At 40.5% G+C, this 18,465-nt stretch overlaps 2 protein-coding genes across 2 annotated transcripts in view; both read left to right on the forward strand.

The window, feature by feature from the left end:
• The first annotated feature begins 90 nt into the window (after positions 1–90).
• On the forward strand, positions 91–1,720 carry LOC146458588 (uncharacterized). The gene has a single exon (XM_085090466.1). It carries the CDS (start codon positions 171–173, stop codon positions 1,611–1,613), a length of 1,443 nt encoding a protein of 480 aa, XP_084946592.1. The 5' UTR covers positions 91–170; the 3' UTR covers positions 1,614–1,720.
• Positions 1,721–14,145: 12,425 nt separating this feature from the next.
• Positions 14,146–18,465, forward strand: part of LOC146458589 (uncharacterized) — a 30,928-nt gene continuing 26,608 nt past the window's right edge. Inside the window, exon 1 of the mRNA XM_085090494.1 lies at positions 14,146–14,270. Coding sequence (XP_084946620.1) covers positions 14,146–14,270 — 125 coding nt within the window. The remainder of the gene's footprint in view (positions 14,271–18,465) is intronic.

Here is an 18,465-nt window from a genome sequence, read left to right on the forward strand (position 1 = left end):
AAGCCAATGAATGGTAATCGATCGTTGGTTGCTACTTCCATCGTAAATTGAATTGACCCGTTAGCCAACAAAAGCCAACCACAAGAGGAAGACCACCTAAATATTATCATCCGCTTCTGACAAAAGAAAAACATCTTGAATCAGTCGTGCGTAAAATTCTGCCGAAAGAGATGGCAGACTCTGTCTGTAAGAAGGGATCTCGCCTGGCCCACTTATATGGCCTTCCCAAAACGTACAAAACAACACTCGCAATGCGGCCGATCCTCTCAGCAACTGGAACGTACAACTATGCGCTCGCGAAATGGCTAGATGAAAAGCTGAAACCTTTGTCGACTAACGAGTATACAATCTCTGATGTTTTCAATTTTGCCGAAGAAATCAAACACCTCAAACTCGACGGAAATGTTTTTCTTGTCTCCTATGATGTCACCGCTCTCTTCACAAATGTTCCTCTGGACGAAACCATCCACACTCTAGCCGATAAAGCCTTCAAAGATAATTGGTTCAACAAGACCTACAACATGAACATCAGCAAAGACGACCTGATCGAGCTGCTAAGTGTTGCCACAAAAAACCAACTATTTCAATTCAATGGAAACTTGTACGAACAGGTCGATGGGGTCGCGATGGGATCACCATTAGGTCCACTTATGGCAAACGCGTTCATGTGTTCAGTTGAAGAGAAACTAGCAAGTGAGAAGAAGCTTCCGAGCTTCTACAAGAGATACGTGGACGACACGCTGGCTCTGGTACGCGACCTCTCCGATGCCACCGATTTGCTTACATGTCTTAACGAAGCCCATCCCTCCATTCAATTTACGATGGAAGTAGCAACCAACGATCGATTACCATTCATTGGCTTGGAAATCATCAAAACCGACGGCAGCCTTGAAACCTGTGTTTACAGAAAGCAAACAAATCAAGGGCTCCTCCTACATTACCAAAGCCATGTTGACAGCCGGTATAAACGGTCACTTCTAAGAACAATGCTAGACCGCGCAAAACGCTTATCGTCTACACAAGACTTCCTTTGGCAGGAATGCAAGACCTTAAAAGGGATATTTTTGAAATTAAAATATCCCGAAAAACTCATCGACTCAGCTATCAATCGCCTCCAGCATCCTATAGACCCAGTTCAAACACCTTCTGACCGCCCTGTTCGGATTACGTTGCCATTTAAAGATCAGAAATCGGCGGACGTGGTTCGCAGGCAACTTGGCGACCTCGGAACTAAAATTAATCAAGAACTACAGCCGGTGTTCACGAGCAAAAAGATCGCTGATCATCTGAGAGTCACAGAAGAAAAGCCTCCCCTGATCAATCAGCAAAGTGTAGTATACGAATTCACATGTGATTTGTGTGATACAAATTATATTGGGTACACTTGCCGCCACCTACATCAACGCGTTGAGGAGCATAAACATTCTGTGATCGGAAAACACCTCAGGGACGCGCATGGTTTAACACCTAACAACTTAATTAAGAACTTTAAGGTCATAAAGAAATGCCGTGACAAATTTGAATGTTTGGTCTACGAAATGCTGTGGATCAAGAACAAAAGACCGAAACTGAACACGCAAGCGGATTCCATTCGCGCGAAACTCTTTACCTGAATGCTTTCATGCTAATTTATTTTCTCACTTTCAATACCTATAAATATGCGTTTCCGTCATTTCCATTTTTACTCATTTGACAATGACGATATGAAGTCGTCGAAACGTCATGTTATTTTATTATCGTTAACCTGAAATCTGTCGTACTTTTGTTTCCTTGAACCAGCATCAGACATGTTGGCTCTTCTTAGGATACAAGGTAAACTGGTTGTGTTGGTAGGTGCATGTGGTTTAGTGATGTATCCAGCAGTAATGAAGCTGTTATAATAATTAATGAAAATAAAGGTACAATTAAATTTTCTGAACTAGTAAAATAACATTAAAACAGTTGCACAAGTCTTCTATTTAGAATTAATGGTATATACTATAGTAGGCACGCTTGGTGTGATTTTCTTGTTGCAAGATATTTAAGGTTATATGTGATGGAACAGTTCACACATTCTGACACTGTGAATGCAGCTGTTAATATTAAAAGATTCAAATTAAACATTTATCCTACATTGTTTTTAGGGAAACCTACATGCTAAAATAGCTCACAAAGATCTAGCGCTGCTGAATGAATCAAGTAATGTCAGCTTATTGTTATTGTATCTTACCTTTCTGATAGGAACGCATGCCAAACGCACATCGGGAAGCGTCGATGGTGAGATCTAACACAGCCACAGCCGTTGGTCTCTGTTCAGTAACATGAATCGCAGAATTATAGTGTTAATTTGAGTCAAAACTCAGCGCGCACGATTCTTTCTTGAAAAAAAATTAAAAGCATACGATCAAAATCTGATCCACTGTGAAAGCTATGAAAGTAAACTTAAAAGATTTTAACAGAATCCTACAAAAATGAATGAAGACAACTGAAAAGCCTGTTTTCAAATCGGAGTAATGAAGACAAAAATCGGTTGTCGTAACCGAGCATTGATGCCAAGAAAACGAAAAATACTTACCCATGCTTGGTACCAAAATAGACCTCACGTCCTCACATAGAGATCTTCAAAGATCTTCCAGAAAAAGAACGCGTCCAACATGGCGACCAGTCACGCGACCGGTACGAACTCAGACCAGTACGACTTCAGATCGGTCTCCATACAGATGCTTGTTTCTGTTTACATGAAGCCGATCTGAAAAATCATGTCATGCCGGTTACACTTATTCCGAGTGCTAAACCGACAAGAATGACTCGGACCGGTCTGAAGTCGGACCGCGGAACCATGTAAACACAAACTGATTTGAGACCGGTCTGAGATCATTGTTTTGAGCATGTTGGATCATTCTAAGATGGCGGGTAACTGGAACAATTCCAAAGAAAATCAAACCCGTTGGATTTTTAAGGATGCGATGGTTGAGGACTTGATTGAAACACTGGTAGCATCAGAGATAGAATACGGAAACACCAAAGGTAGAGGCTTTGACTTTGAAGTAGGTCTTTCAAATTGTATTCAGAATTACGTAAGACAGTGTCAGAGAAATAATATTCGTTTTTTTCCTCGCTTTCAGCTGTATTCTTTGTTATTAGCAGTGCTGCATTTAACATCAAAAAGGCACAATGAAACAGATCACAAAAGAAAAATAGAAACTCCTGCATGTTTGATGTAAACATTCATGCCGATCTGAAGTCTCTTACAGGTCTCATGTAATTGCTTCATACTTTTAGACCGGGCTCATGTGAACTTAATCGTACCGGTCTGAGTCGTACCGAACAGGGTTCGTACCGGTCTCGTGTAATCAGGGCCTTAGAAGCAGTGTGTGAGCCACGTGCGTAAATGAAAAAAGTTGAGCAACGCTCAACTTTTTACGTTTATTCAAGCCGTGCATACGTCGCTTCTTATTTTGTTTACGTACGTAAAGCCAGCTAAATTTACGTCTGTATGCGCGTAAAATGTACGCGACAGTGGAAATCCACACTGACAGTAGCATTTTTCATTATCATTTCACCATTCTTAAGGTGGATTTTCTCTGTCCGGTAAATTTTACGTGCGTACAGACGTAAATTTAGCTGGCTTTCAAGTTACCCGTAAATAAAATTAGAAGCGATGTGTGAGCCGCGTGCGTAAACGTAAAAAGTTGAGCGTTGATCAACTTTTTTACGTTTACGCACGCGTTCATATGTCGCTTTACCTATTTGCTAAGTTTATTGCAATACATATATATTTTGCTTTTCTTTTTTTTTTGAAACAATATATCCTTAGCAGCTACTTCGTTGGAACGAAATTCGCTTTCCCGTGTCAAAGGAGTGTTCGTTTTGAGGTCCAGTTTTCCCGCAAGCTGCTAAACCGTTTAGCAGCTTGCGGGAAAACTGGACCGCAAAACGAACACTCTTTTACACGGGAAAGCGAATTTCGTTCCATCGAGGTAGCTGCCAAGGATATATTGTTTCAAAAAGAAAAGAAAATAATTTGCTGAGCAAATCATTTAGCATGTAAATTTGTGTTCTGTCGGCCCGAACACGCTTTCTTTGAAATAACTCAACTTGTCTGTTTTCCAACTTGGGTCTTCTTAACATTGACACAATGTTGGCTAAACGTAGTTTTTCAAGTTCTATTTGCCGTCTCAATGCTCTATTTTAGGCCGTTGATTTCAAAGTTGTTGCGAGACGGTTCAGCTAAGCCATGCAGGGTTTTGAATCAATTTTTGCAGACAAAACCTGCGGGCCAAATGTTGCTGCGCTTACTTAAAGCTAGTTCTTAATTTATTTCCAAATTAACAAATTAGCTATATTGTTACCAGCAACAAAAAAAATGTCCTCGAAGTATCCGCAGTATTGCTGATGTAATGATTACGGCTGATAAAATTACTTCTTTTGTCTGCAAAAGACAAAAGACTATTTGTCAAATGTCAATGTCAATGAACACTAACCGACCACACAAAATCGTTCCTAGATTAATTTCTGAAAGTCATCAGAACGTTTCATTGCGTTTGTTCAAATATAAAAAAAAGTTATTCAGGTTCAAAGTCGCCGAATTTACTTCTGCCGTAAAGTTTCGTCTCTCGGGAAGTAATGTATGCTTATTCTCGGCATGCCAGTTTTTTTTTCGCGCAGTTTGTCATATTGGAGTTGTCAGCTGCATAATAAGTCGCCGAGATCGAAGAAACTCCCTTCGCCGCCATGACACTCGTGTGTTCCAAAGTGTTTTCTACGTCACAACCTTGTAATACGATCGTTTTGGCCGCGCGCAACATGAGGACACTTTCCGGCGCTAAATTCGAACCTTTCCGGGATCATAATTGCGGATTGAGAAGGTTTTGTTCAGTAAACCCCACATATTCAGACCGAGAAATTCATAAACTAACAAACCGTGACAAAAAAAGTTTTCTTCATAGGGAGTGTTTCTATTTTCACGACGCGTCCCAGATTTCTGCGATGGTCGGCGATCATTCTAGTCTGAAATGTCAGCCGTCTCCTCCCCCTAACCCACAGGGGGCGCGGGAGAGAGAGACGTCTGAATTCCGAGCGTTATAATGCCGTCCGGTGACGTCACGTACTTTTGCGAATATGGTAGGTAGTTTTTGATTGGTTCTTACCTAATTGAAATAGATAATCGTTTCTTATTGGTCAAACTTGCGAAAACAGATATTTCATTTCGGCGGCGAATATAAAGTGTTGACAGACCGGACACAACTCGTAAGTTCATGGTGTGAAAAGTGACTTCTCGTTTAACGTGGTTTTGCTCTCACGAGTATCTCTCTTACTGGACTTTCCTTTTTGGTATGAGATAAGTGGGAGGCTTTTTCAATATTTCGAGCCAATGGTTGGTTTCAAGGTGTTTTTGAGGTTAATTAGACAGTGCTGGGTGGTAAGTTGTGAAGAAGAGAAGAATTTTATTTCGCACTTTCTCGTTTTGTTATAAAGCCGACTTCCGTTCAGTGAATTTAATCTCAGAGGTTATTTTTCAATTGTGTTGATAGCCTCTTGCCTGAAGGCGCGTTTTGAAGTTGGTGGTATTGCAATAAAATGATTTCACTGAGTATTTGGTTCTCAGAAGTCTCAGCGATTCTACAATCAAGCGAGAATCCTTGACATTCGCACGCACTTTAAACCAACAGAGACTTTCCAGTACACATTTTTCTTCCTGCCACCCACCGGGGTCAGAAAAGGACTCATAAAAAATGAAGCCCTGAGACTTCTTCGAAACAACTCATCTGCAAAATCATTCTATTACAACATCATCCACTTCAAAACGCACTTTTGGGCTAGAGGCTACCCCACAATCTTATTGAAAAAGTAACCTCTGATTTTCACTGAGCGGAAGTCGGCTTTACAACAAAACAATCAAGTGCGTAACAAAATTCTTTCTTTTGTCACAACTTACCACCCAGCGTTGAGGACCAAATGACTTTTATTCAAAACCAACAATTGCTTCGAGTAATATCCTAAAGGACCTACTCTTATGTCATACAAAAAAAAAAAAAACAGTTTAAAAAGCAAAACCATAACGAGAAGTCACATTTCAAACCACTATACCACGAGCTTTAATATGAGACGTGTCTGGCCTGTCAACACTTTATTTACTAATAACAATTATCGGAACATTTTTCAATTCATCTTCGGTGAAAAATGAAGTGCCATCCCGTACATGCATTCTTGATGCTTTGTCTTCAAATTTTACGGCTTAAAAAACGCACACAACCTCTTACATTATGCATGCTGCAATGCACGTCGCGCGCTTCCATGACTCGTGGCCGCCATTTTGTTTAAAATGTTTTTATTTATGCAAAATTGCATAAATTACTGTGTGACGTCAACGGACGGCATTATAACGCTCGGAATTCAGACGTCTCTCTCTCCCGCGCCCCCTGTGGGTTAGGGGGAGGAGACGGCTGACATTTCAGACTATCCTGACATATGAAAACTCAAATTTGTACTGTCGGGGACGTCGGCGTCAGTTTTAGCACGTTATCCGTGATCCTCTAAATTGCCTCTCTCCAGTTTCCCAATTCCCTACTTCCCCCGACAAATAAAAGTGGCGTCCGCCACCGACTGAATATCTCAAATTCCCGATATCTCGTGAAAATCTGGGGCTTGTTGGGAAACAGTGAAATTCCCGATCGTCTGGGATTTTCCCGACATATGAAAACTAGGCTTGAGAAAAAATATATATTTGAATGATAAGATTCGCGTGATTTATCTAGTAATTAAAAACCTTTTCAAGTAAACGTTAAATATATATAACACCAAGTTATTTATTATTTGTTGTTAGGCGCTTGGAAAACAACCAGTTGAAGGACCTGCCCCACGGTGTCTTTGATTACAATACAGAGCTGCAGTGGCTGTAAGTGGAACCCTTCTGTTGTAAAATATCAATAGTAATCCCATAACGACTTCCAAGAGGAGAGAAGATGGAGGCAGGAACTGTACTTATGGAAGTCAAAATAATATTAACACCAAGATTTTAAGATATAACAACTCACATAACGCTTTCTTTCAATTTATTGTTTTTAAAAAATATATTTATAGATCATTTTCATTTCATAAATTTAACATTGATATTTGTGCCAGTTAAAAAGCAAAAACTGAGAAATCTGCATAACTTACAGCGTGTGGGAACTTTCAATTATAGAGTAATTGCTGAATATTATATGCACAAAAGAAATAGTTATGAGTTGAGCCCCTAGTTTAATCTGCAAATGGTTAGGCTTTTTAGTCTTCTCTGAATGAAACAATTGACGAGTGACGGTAAAACAACACTATTGGACGACATTTTCGGCAATTAAATGCGAAGCCAAAATGCTTAATTAAAGCGAAGTCAAAATATATACAAGTTACCATCTTCAGTGGTATGGAGATAAATTGACATCGCGACGATCGAAGAAACCAATACCGATACAAGATTAGGCCTTTCATTGCTCGAAAACCAACCTCAAGATCCATAAGCATTTTAAAGAAGAACGAAAAACATAACTCCCCCCCTGCCCCGCTAGAATATTGTCAGTAATGTAGTAATGTAGGTATTGTAAGTATTGTTTAGTGTAAGCATTGTAAGCATTGTAAGTATTGTACGCGCAGTAAGCACTGTCAGTAGTGCAAGTATTGTTAGTATTTTAAGTAGCTATTTAGTATTGCAAAATAAATTAATTAATTAATTAAAAAAAAAACCCTTTCCGCCCGCTAAGCGTGCTGCGTAAGGTTAAGAACAGAGAACAAATGATTTTCATCGTAAGAAGTTTGGTATCTAAATTGACATGGACGCAAATGAGCGTAACATTTCACTCACCAAAAGAAATTGACAGTTTTTGTTTGGCTACCGTCTCAGTTACAATAACTGACAGATAACAGGTAAATCATTCTGAGGGCAAATTCACGAGGCTGTACTTGGAGTTATGATGGATCATAACTGTTGCTTCTTAACAACAGACTATTGACTACAATAGACAACAAAGCTTGTGAGCCTGATCAAATTCCTGCTCGTGTTCTTAAGGAGTCTGCATTCGAGTTGGCCTCTTTCCTTGTTTCACTCTTCCAGCAATCATTTGATGACGGCGCTCTACCCTCTACCTGGAAGGATGCGAACATCACTGTCATCTTTAAAAACGGTCATTCCGCTGACCCTAAGAATTACAGGCCTGTTATCGCAAAGACCATGGAACACATTATTTGCAAGCAAATTTTTAGCCATCTTAGTGCAAACTCAGTCATCTCTTAGCACCAGGCACGGCTTCCAATAAAGACTTTCGTGTGAGACCCAATTAATTACGGTCATTCATGAGTGGGCCAGCATTCTTACTGATACATGGTCAGGGGCCCGTTTCTCGAAAGTCCCGGTCACTTACCGGGCCCGATAAGTATATCTGTAAGTGTGTTTTTCGCCGATTACACAGTAATTTCAGACATCGTACTTAGCCAATGTTTTCACAGAATTATAAGATTTTAAAATTTAGTATTCAAAGCTGACAAAATTTGACTTCTGTTAAGAAACATTTATCACCAAACACACTTATCGGGCCCGGTAAGTTACCGGGACTTTCAAGAAACGGGCCCCAGGTCGTCTTTCTTGACTTGGCAAAGGCCTTTTGCATTGTGCCTCACGAAAGGCCTCTCCTTAAGGCCAAATTTTACGGCATTTCTGGAAAGTTTAATAACTTGCTTCGGGATTTTCTCACTGGTAGGAGACAACGTGTAAAGAGGAATGGTTCATCATGCATCTAAGTGATCACCTGTACTATCTGGTGTCCTCCAGATCTTGTTCCTTCGCTTTATTAACGATCTAACCTCGTTAGTATCATCGAGTGTTAAGTTATTTGCGGATGGCAGTGTGCTCTACCGCGCCATATTGTGCCATTGGCTGACCACGATGCGCTTCAGCAGAACCTGTTGCAGTTTGAGGAATGGGTGGACATGTGACTAATGAACTTTGCCCCTATTAAATGCTACATCATGTCCATCACCCGTAAGCGCCAGCCATCATCATACTCGTACACGCTGAGTAAGACTCCTTTGGCCTATAAAGGGACTCACGTTCCAGAAGTATTTATTTTAGGGGTCTACATTACCAGCTCACTCAATTGAACTATAAGCAGGCTGAAGAGGTGAAAAAGGAAGTGAATGAGATTTTAGGCTTACTCCAAAATATGGTGTCCTGTAGTCATGCTGTCAAAGGACGGGCCTATTTGACCCTGGTCCGTCCAGTGTGTGAATACGGTTCCGTTGCCTGGTCTCCATACACAAAGAAAGATATCAACTGTTTGGAATCCGTCCAGCGTCGTGCGACACGCTTTGTTTGTAACGACTATCGTCGAATCATTAGTGTTAATACCATGATATCAAACTTGGCGCGGCAAGACCTGGAGACACGTAGAAGGATCTCTGACTTGACACTGGTTTAATATAATACTGGAGCGCAAACTAAACATATCTTTCAAGTATTCCGGGTATTTGTTAAACTGAAGAAAATTAACTGAAAACAGTTAGTATCATATTTAAGATGCGCTTGTCTCATCCATTTTAGATTGCTAAACTGTTGCTAGCCCGTGATATACGACTTATTCACCGAGTCTGCACTCTATCTTTGTATAATAACGCCTAATTTAGAAGCTGAGGCAGAACGTTCTTATTTATTTTATTATTATTATCTATATGTTTTTGGTAATTTGACCTTGAAAAGTTCTTACGATGTTCTTAAGTTACCTATTATAGTATTTTAATAAATCTATAGAGACGTGTCGAAGACTACGGGACCTAGCCTCCCACGCAGGCGTTTTTAGGGGACTCGTATTGGAGGTAATACGAGACCCCTAGAAACGCCTGCGTGGGAGGCTACCCGGGACCAAGACACCTATCATTTGGGTCAATTGGACTGTGTAAAATGAAGTTTTACTTGTATTATTTTATCCGTAATTTTATTGTTCATTTTTAAAAACATTTGTTAAAAAAAAGTTAAATAAATAAAATAAATCAACTTTGTTTAACGAGGGTGACACTTAACAGTCTGACGACTGACAAACCTGTGGTCCTTACATTCCAGATCGAATTGAAATTTGGAAATGTTGGTTTTTGCGGAAGGACGAAAATCGGAGAACCCGGAGAAAAACCTCTCGGAGTAGGACGAGAACTAGCCTCCCACGCAGTCGTTTTTAGGGGACTCGTATTACCTCTTCCCCACAAAGTGGGGTGAAGGTAATACGAGTCCCCTAAAAACGACTGCGTGGGAGGCTAGACGAGAACCAACAACAAACTCAACCCACATGTGACGTCGGGTCCGGGAATCGAATCCGGGCCACATTGGGAGGCAAGTGCTCTCACCACTGTGCCATCCCTGCTCCCACATTGTTCTTAACTAGTACTGACTCTCAGCCTGGGTAATGGTCTTATAGTATGTTCTTAAGTTTGAGTTTACTGTATCTCGGCCTCGAACGTTATTAAAAAAATAAAAAGGGTGCAATTTGTTAGAGCCATGTTTGCTCTAGAAATGCCACACCACAGAACAGTAATTAAAATGGGTTCTTATTAACGCTTTTAAGTGGAGACGTAGCATAGGTTGTTATTCAATTGATTCTTCTCAAGAGTGAGGTCAAATATGATTCTATTCTTGATTCCGCTCACCTTAGAGGTACTTCAAAAAATGCTTAAAGTTGTGGTGAATTTACCACACTTTTAACATCTATGAAAGGTGAGGTCAAATGTGAGAAACATTGACTAAACCTTTCAAACGCTTCGAAAGCGAAGTCAAAGATACAAACGGCTTTGCATATACTTTTATCGTGGTTGAAAGGCGCTGAGAAATACAATTCGACAGCGTTAAATAAGTTCACAAGACCTACAAACAAGCGTCAAAAGACCGATCAAGTGCAATCAAGTTCCGAGTACCTTTCGTCCCGTTTCTTTGACGCTGATTTTTTGCTCTCACCTCCCCCGCTCCTCCATGTTTTTCTTCTCCATCTCCTCAGAAGCTTTAGTTCGTTTATTGCGCTCGCTTGGAAAGGAAAGGACTACCACGCAAGCTAGGTTTAACAGCATTAAATATTTTTTGGTTAACAAGTTGTGAACAATGTTTAGACTTTTTATTCATCGTGATAAATTGCTTGTTTTCTTTTGCCGTTCAACACGTTGGATGTTGCCGTTGTTAAACGGAATAGAATTACCCTGCTCAATTTCTGTTTAAACTGTTGAATAGCCTGTTTCAACGTTAGCATTTAACATGACATGATTCACTGTTCAACATTTGCTAAATAGCAGTCAAAATATTTGTTGATCAAAAACCGTTGAACCGTCTGTACACAATTTGAAGAGTCCAATTGACGATGTTTTGCGATACTTTAAGCAAAAAGGTGGCTCTTCTTTGGAAACCTTTAATTTGGAACGGGCGTTGTGTCTGCCGTACGCCCTACACTCTTTAGCCCACTTTAGTCTCAAGCCGGCGCGCGCCCTGATTACACGAGACCGGTACGAACTCTGACCGGTACGATTAAGTTCACATGAGCCCGTTCTGAAAGTATATATGGAGCGATTACATCAGACCTGTAAGAGACCTCAGATCGGCATGAATGTTTACATCAAACATGCAGGAAGTTTCTATTTTTCTTTTGTGGTCTGTTTCATTGTGCCTTTTTGATGTTAAATGCAGCACTGCTAATAACAAAGAATACAGCTGAAAGCGAGGAAAAAAACGATTATTATTTCTCTGACATTGTCTTACGCAATTCTGAATACAATTTGACAAGACCTACTTTAAAACTAAAGCCTCTACCTTTGATGCTTCCGTATTCTATCTTTGATGCTTCTAGTGTTTCAATCAAATCGTCAACCATCGCATCCTTAAAAATCCAACGGGTTTGATTTTCTTTGGAACTTTTCCAGTTATCCGCCATCTTAGAATGATCCAACAACACTCGTTCACATGCTCAAAACAATGATCTCAAACCGGTATCAAATCAGTTCGTGTTTACATGGTTCCGCGGTCCGACTTCAGACCGGTCCGAGTCATTCGCGCCAGGTCAGCAACTGGAATGAGTGAAACCGGCATGACTCTGATGATTTTTCAGACAGGCTTCATGTAAACAGAAACAATTATCTCTGAAGTTGTACCGGTCTGAGTTCGTACCGGTCTCACGTACGGCTAAATTAGGAGCAATGTGTGAGCCGCGTGAGTAAATGTAAAAAGTTGAACGACGCTCAACTTTTTACGTTTACGTGAGCAGAGCCGTACCAAGGATTTTTTGTCTGCGGGGGCAAACTCCGCACACCCCTGACAGGGGTCTCCCGCATACAGACAGGGTTTAAATTGGACATTTTGTTTTCACCCCTATACGGAAAGCTGCCTCTAAGACCTTTTAAGAAAAAAAAAACACTGATGCTTTTGTCTTAAGTGTCATGACTTTTTATGGCATAAACACCTTGTTTAGCTTGAACCAAACATTGCCTCGCATTTAACGGTAAATTTAAAACACAGTCAATACACTGCTGTAATCAAAGGGAGAAAATCACTGAGCTCCCACAATTCAAACGCACTATAACAGTGGAGCGAAGCATTTGCAAAAACACAGTCGCGATTTACGTAAAATTCAAGCCTTTTGTTACTGTGACACGTTGCATAGCTCTATAATATGCTACAACGGTAACTAGAGAACCAAATAGCCGTGGCAAGGAACACAACACCTTGTGACAAAAACTAATAGCCGAGCCCGGCGTTACAACAACTACAGAAAGATCATTGCACGATACAAGCAATGATTAATTCCTGTCCTAACATTACACAAATCTCAACAAGAACTGAGGCAGCTAGAACTATCACGCAGTTAAACGAGCCAAACCAAACCCAGCTGAAATGCCCTATGAGGCATAAAAACACTGTCGTTGAACACACAGAATAAGAGGTCATATTCAAAATGAAGATAATTAATCTGAAGAGAAAAATCAAAACTCATTAGGCACAAAGGACCTGTGATGTTGAACATACGATGGTTAAATCTAAGGCTCTATCAAATCCTCCAAACCTGCTACAAATACTTGGGGGTAGCGCAGGCTTTACAAACCAATTTAGCTGTGAAAAATCATAGTCGTTCAAGCTAGATTTGAAAATTAAAAGGCTAGAAACCGCTCCAGGGAGTGGCGTAGGCTTGTCAGTCTTTATTTACCCACCAAATTCTAAACCACAGGCAGCCCAAATTACAAAATCATTATTTTCATGAGAAAACTCGAACTGGCTTTTACCTCGAAAGATTTTCCAAAACACTTATTTGGAATTCACATTGAAGGAATGTTTTTTCGGTCAATTAGTCGATTTTCTTGTGATTTCAAACCAATATAGCTACAAGAAATAGCTCAGCCAACTCAAACACTAAGTTAGAAAAAAATTAAGTTTTCCTGGCGGGGGCAGCTGCCCCCTCTGCCCCCGCGCTATGTACGGCCCTGGATTTACGACACTGTTTGGTAGGGGATTACTTTACACTTATTCTCCTCTGAAGCTTTCCCTGGTTATTCCGCCTTGCCCTGATGACAGTGCTAATCGATATGTACAGAATGTTTTAAAAAGTTTATGCCAATTGCCATTTCTTTAACACGTCTAGAACATTGACGGTAAAATAGTAAAAATGAAAACCCAAATACACGAGGAAAACTCTGCAAATTTAAATCAGTGAAAGGAGTTTAAGCTCCCGTACCGCAAAGGCGATGAAGCGGAATGCTTTGAAGTATGGATTAAATTAAACATACAATCACTCTTACCGGCTTAGCTTTGCCAGCCTACTCGATCACTGGTAGACTGTTTATAGAGCAGTGCGCATTTGCTCTTTATGTATTTGGGAGAAGGCGATCTCATTCTTTAAAAACATTTACTTTCCCCGCCTTTCCTTGCTAAAGTCCTCCTGTCGGGAAGCTTCCAATACTCGCTGAAGTGTGAAATTCATTCTTCAATTTTATCCCATGTTTTCATTGTTTTAACTTTATCCTCAAACTAATGAAATTGACCTGACACAGTCATGCATAAAATAAAAATAAGCTAGTGGAATTTCTTGAGAAAGCCGAATTGTAGCTGTTTCCTCGATTCTTCTTTAATACAACCCTTACAAGGGTAAAGCTCCACACATATGCTGTTACAAGTACAAGATGGCGGGTGCAATCATTCCTCGAGTGCTAGTCTTCTCGGGACATGTTAATGCACCAAGCAATGCAGTCCTTCATATACGTCTGGAGGCCAACCTTAGGCCAGGCTTCGTCCAAAGGTGGTCAATGTATGTCAGCTTCTCACCTTCCAGCGATAGCTTGTCATGAATCAGGTACAAAAGGGCAAGGTGTCCAACAATATTAAAATACTTCTACACTAAGATATGGATAGGTTTCCGTAGAGGAACTCAATTCAAAAATCCTACCTCCAGAACCATCCTCAGCATAAGTGCAAAGCTCGGATCTACCATTAGATCATTTTCAAGTGGCAGCGTCTAATCTTCTGAGCAGTACAATAAAATAAATAAATTAAATAAAACTGTAGTGACAAGGATACCTCCTCAGTTCATCGCCGATGACTGGAACATGTTCAATTCAAGTGCGCGCGTCACATCTTATGAGCCGTACAAGCGGTGATCAGACAAACACATATTATGCGATTGTTTCAATATACAGAACGAGTAAAAATTCGCCAACTTCGCAATATGTAAATAAACAACTTATGTATTACAGATCGAAACCTCGCCGTTGTACAACGGCGAAATCAACGCCTCTGTATATATTACAGATCGAAATCTCGCCGTTGTACAACGGCGAAGTAAATGCCTCTGTATATAAAAGAGACTGAAATCTCGCCGTTGTACAACGGCGAAATGAATGCCTCTGTATATAAAAGAGACTGAAATCTCGCCGTTGTACAACGGCGAAGTGAATGCCTCTGTATATAAAAGAGACTGAAATCTCGCCGTTGTACAACGGCGAAGTAAATGCCTCTGTATATAAAAGAGACTGAAATCTCGCCGTTGTACAACGGCGAAGTAAATGCCGCTGTATATAAAAGAGACTGATATCTCGCCGTTGTACAACGGCGAAGTAAATGCCTCTGTATATAAAAGAGACTGAAATCTCGCCGTTGTATAACAGCGAAGTGAATGCCCCTGTATATAAAGGAGACTGAAATCTCGCCGTTGTACAACGGCGAAGTAAATGCCTCTGTATATAAAAGAGACTGAAATCTCGCCGTTGTACCACAGCGAAGTGAATGCCTCTGTATATAAAGGAGACTGAAATCTCGCCGTTGTACAACGGCGAAGTAAATGCCTCTGTATATAAAAGAGACTGAAATCTCGCCGTTGTACAACGGCGAAATGAATGCCTCTGTATATAAAAGAGACTGAAATCTCGCCGTTGTACAACGGCGAAGTAAATGCCTCTGTATATAAAGGAGACTGAAATCTCGCCGTTGTACAACGGCGAAGTAATTGCCGCTGTATATAAAAGAGACTGAAATTTCGCCGTTGTACAACGGCGAAGTAAATGCCTCTGTATATAAAAGAGACTGAAATCTCGCCGTTGTACAACAGCGAAGTGAATGCCTCTGTATATAAAGGACACAAATCTCGCCGTTGTACAACGGCGAGGTAAATGCTTCACCGGTATATAAAGGACACTAACATCTCGCCGTTGTACAACGGCGAAGTGAAGGCCTCTATATACGAAGGAGGCTGAAATTTCGCCGTTGTACAACGGCTAAGTAAATGCCTCTGTATATAAAGGAGACTGTAATTTCGCCGTTGTACAACGGCGAGTTAAATGCCTCTGTTTGGGAAATCTAATAGGACAAATTAAGAAACGGTCCTTCCTTTCTGTAACTTATCTTCCTAAATTTTCTGTAAGCTTCGAAGTACCCCAAATTAATAGAATTCAACTCCTTAAAAAATGATATTAAAGTTTCCATTTCTCTTCCAACTTGTTTTACACATTTAACATCTTTTGTATCATAAATGTTAAATCATTCTCTGCCTTGAGCATTTGTAAACCATCCCATGTATATAGTTATATATTTTCAATGTATTATTATTTGGTGATACGTCCGACACTAATTTATTCTATCCTATTTTGCGAACGCCTAATGATATAAGCCTAATGATAGTTAGGCAACGGTTTTAATAGAAAACATAAAGAAAATCTGTGCTAATAAAGATGAAATAGTTTTGGATCCAGCCCTTCACGTTTGGATTGACAGTCCATTGTTAGAATGAATTTGTGGGGTCAAAGATAGTTTCTTGGTCCAAAATTGAACTTTTGATAACTTATTACCCCAATTTAAAAGCCTGAGGACAGTCATTCATATGTGAACTGCTGAATATTTTAAACTACATCGGAAACGCTGTTTTATTTATCTGTATAAATTATTTAAATAAAAATATCTACTGTTTTTTGTATTGCCTCATTCATGAGATGCTATTCATACGCAAACTGAAACCAGAACTGAACGTGCAAACTGATTCAATTCGCGCTAAAGTATTTGTTTAACCATCTATCAATATGTTAATTTTCAGCTCTAGCCTATTTAAATATCCGCGTTCACAAACTGATTTTTTTCTCTTGATAATGGAGTCAAGATGACTCCTAAACGTCGAGCCTTAAGCCCGCCGCACACGTGAGGAAAGAGCTGAGCAAAATGCCTCGAGAGGCAGATAGCTCAGCCGTTTCCTCTCGTGTGCGGTGAAGTTTTGGTGAGAATTTCGCCTCGCGAGGCGAAATCTCAAATATCAAACATGTTGGATCTTTGAGATTTCGCCTCGCGAGGCGAAATTCTCACCAAAACTTCACCGCACACGAGAGGAAACGGCTAAGCTATCTGCCTCGCGAGGCATTTTGCTCAGCTCTTTCCTCACGTGTGCGGCGGGCTTTAAATCTCTCTGTAATTTTTGCTTGTCTTTGTTTCAGCAAATCCCTTTTAATTAAAAGTTTTTTGTATTTACAGTTAAATTGCTGGGGCGCTTATTCGAAGGCTAATTCGTACTTCATAATTTCGGCCTCAAAATGACATCACTTTTCATTCAAATAAGCAAAAGCTGTACCATGTAACAGAAAACTGTAATGTATCTGTAAGTGAAAACCCAAATTTGTATGTGTGTATGTGGGTTTTAAAAGTTATAAAAGTCGAACATCCTGGTCTTCTACGGATGTCAGCCATTCCTGGTCTCCGTCTTCATAATGTATCAAATAATCTTCGAGGTTATTCCAGGCAACAATGGTGCCTTTTATCCAGCCCAGGTATTCGATAGTGCCATTGCCATTTTCACGGTTGAATTCAACTTTAACTTTACGTCCAATAAGAGCGTTTCCTGGTGAACACAATGCAGACATTCTATCAAATATGTGGCCGCCTTAGTGCTGCACAGATTTTAGTAAGCTTACTGTCCATAGGTTAGAGTCTACTTCATGCGTAATCCTAAAACGGACGACATTGCTAAGAATCAAGCATTTGCTGTGTATGGAGATAATGACAAGGCTTGCTATGTAGGACAACGGGTTATATCAGGGAAATAGGATTCCCAGCAACGAATGTTGCTTTGTTAAAGACCAAAAAGGAAAAAAAATTACCAACTAATTAGTCAATGGTCTACAAAATTTTTGCTTAAAAAAAGACATCTGATTCGTTGCCCCTGTAGGGATTTTAAATCCCCAGGAGGCGTCCATGATTTGGCCGAAAGTCCCGAGCAGGCGCTCTTTATTTCAAAGCGTATGGCAAAACGACTGTCGATTTGCCTGATCAGGAGCTATCAGGCTAAATGAAAAACATGTAATGGAACATAGGAAATCTTCGGGAAATCTTGCTTATGACTTTACTTCGCCGATGATCAACGGCGAGATACCGATGTCTTCTATTATACAGACGGTTCGCTTCGCCGATGATCAACGGCGAGATATCGATGTCTTCTATTATACAGACGGTTCGCTTCGCCAATGATCAACGGCGAGTTATCGATGCCTTCTGTTATACAGGCGGTTCATTTCGCCGTTGATCAACGGCAAGATATCGATGCCCTCTATTATACAGACGGTTCGCTTCGCCGATGATCAACGGCGAGATATCGATGCCTTCTATTATACAGACGGTTCGCTTCGCCGATGATCAACGGCGAGATATCGATGCCTTCTATTATGCAGACGGTTCGCTTCGCCGATGATCAACGGCGAGATATCGATGTCTTCTATTATACAGACGGTTGGCGTCGCCGATGGTCAACGGCGAGATATCGATGTCTTCTATATTACAGACGGTTGGCTTCGCCGATGATCAACGGCGAGATATCGATGCCTTCTATTATACAGACGGTTCGCTTCGCCGATGATCAACGGCGAGATATCGATGCCTTCTATTATGCAGACGGTTCGCTTCGCCGATGATCAACGGCGAGATATCGATGTCTTCTATTATACAGACGGTTGGCTTCACCGATGATCAACGGC

Source organism: Pavona decussata, unplaced genomic scaffold, assembly GCF_977016875.1.
Source record: "Pavona decussata unplaced genomic scaffold, jaPavDecu1.1 SCAFFOLD_232, whole genome shotgun sequence".
Taxonomy (NCBI): Eukaryota; Metazoa; Cnidaria; class Anthozoa; order Scleractinia; family Agariciidae; genus Pavona; species Pavona decussata.

Coding starts and splice junctions, on each gene's coding strand:
- LOC146458588 (XM_085090466.1), top strand. CDS start 171: ATGGCAGACTCTGTCTGTAAGAAGGGATCTCGCCTGGCCCACTTATAT.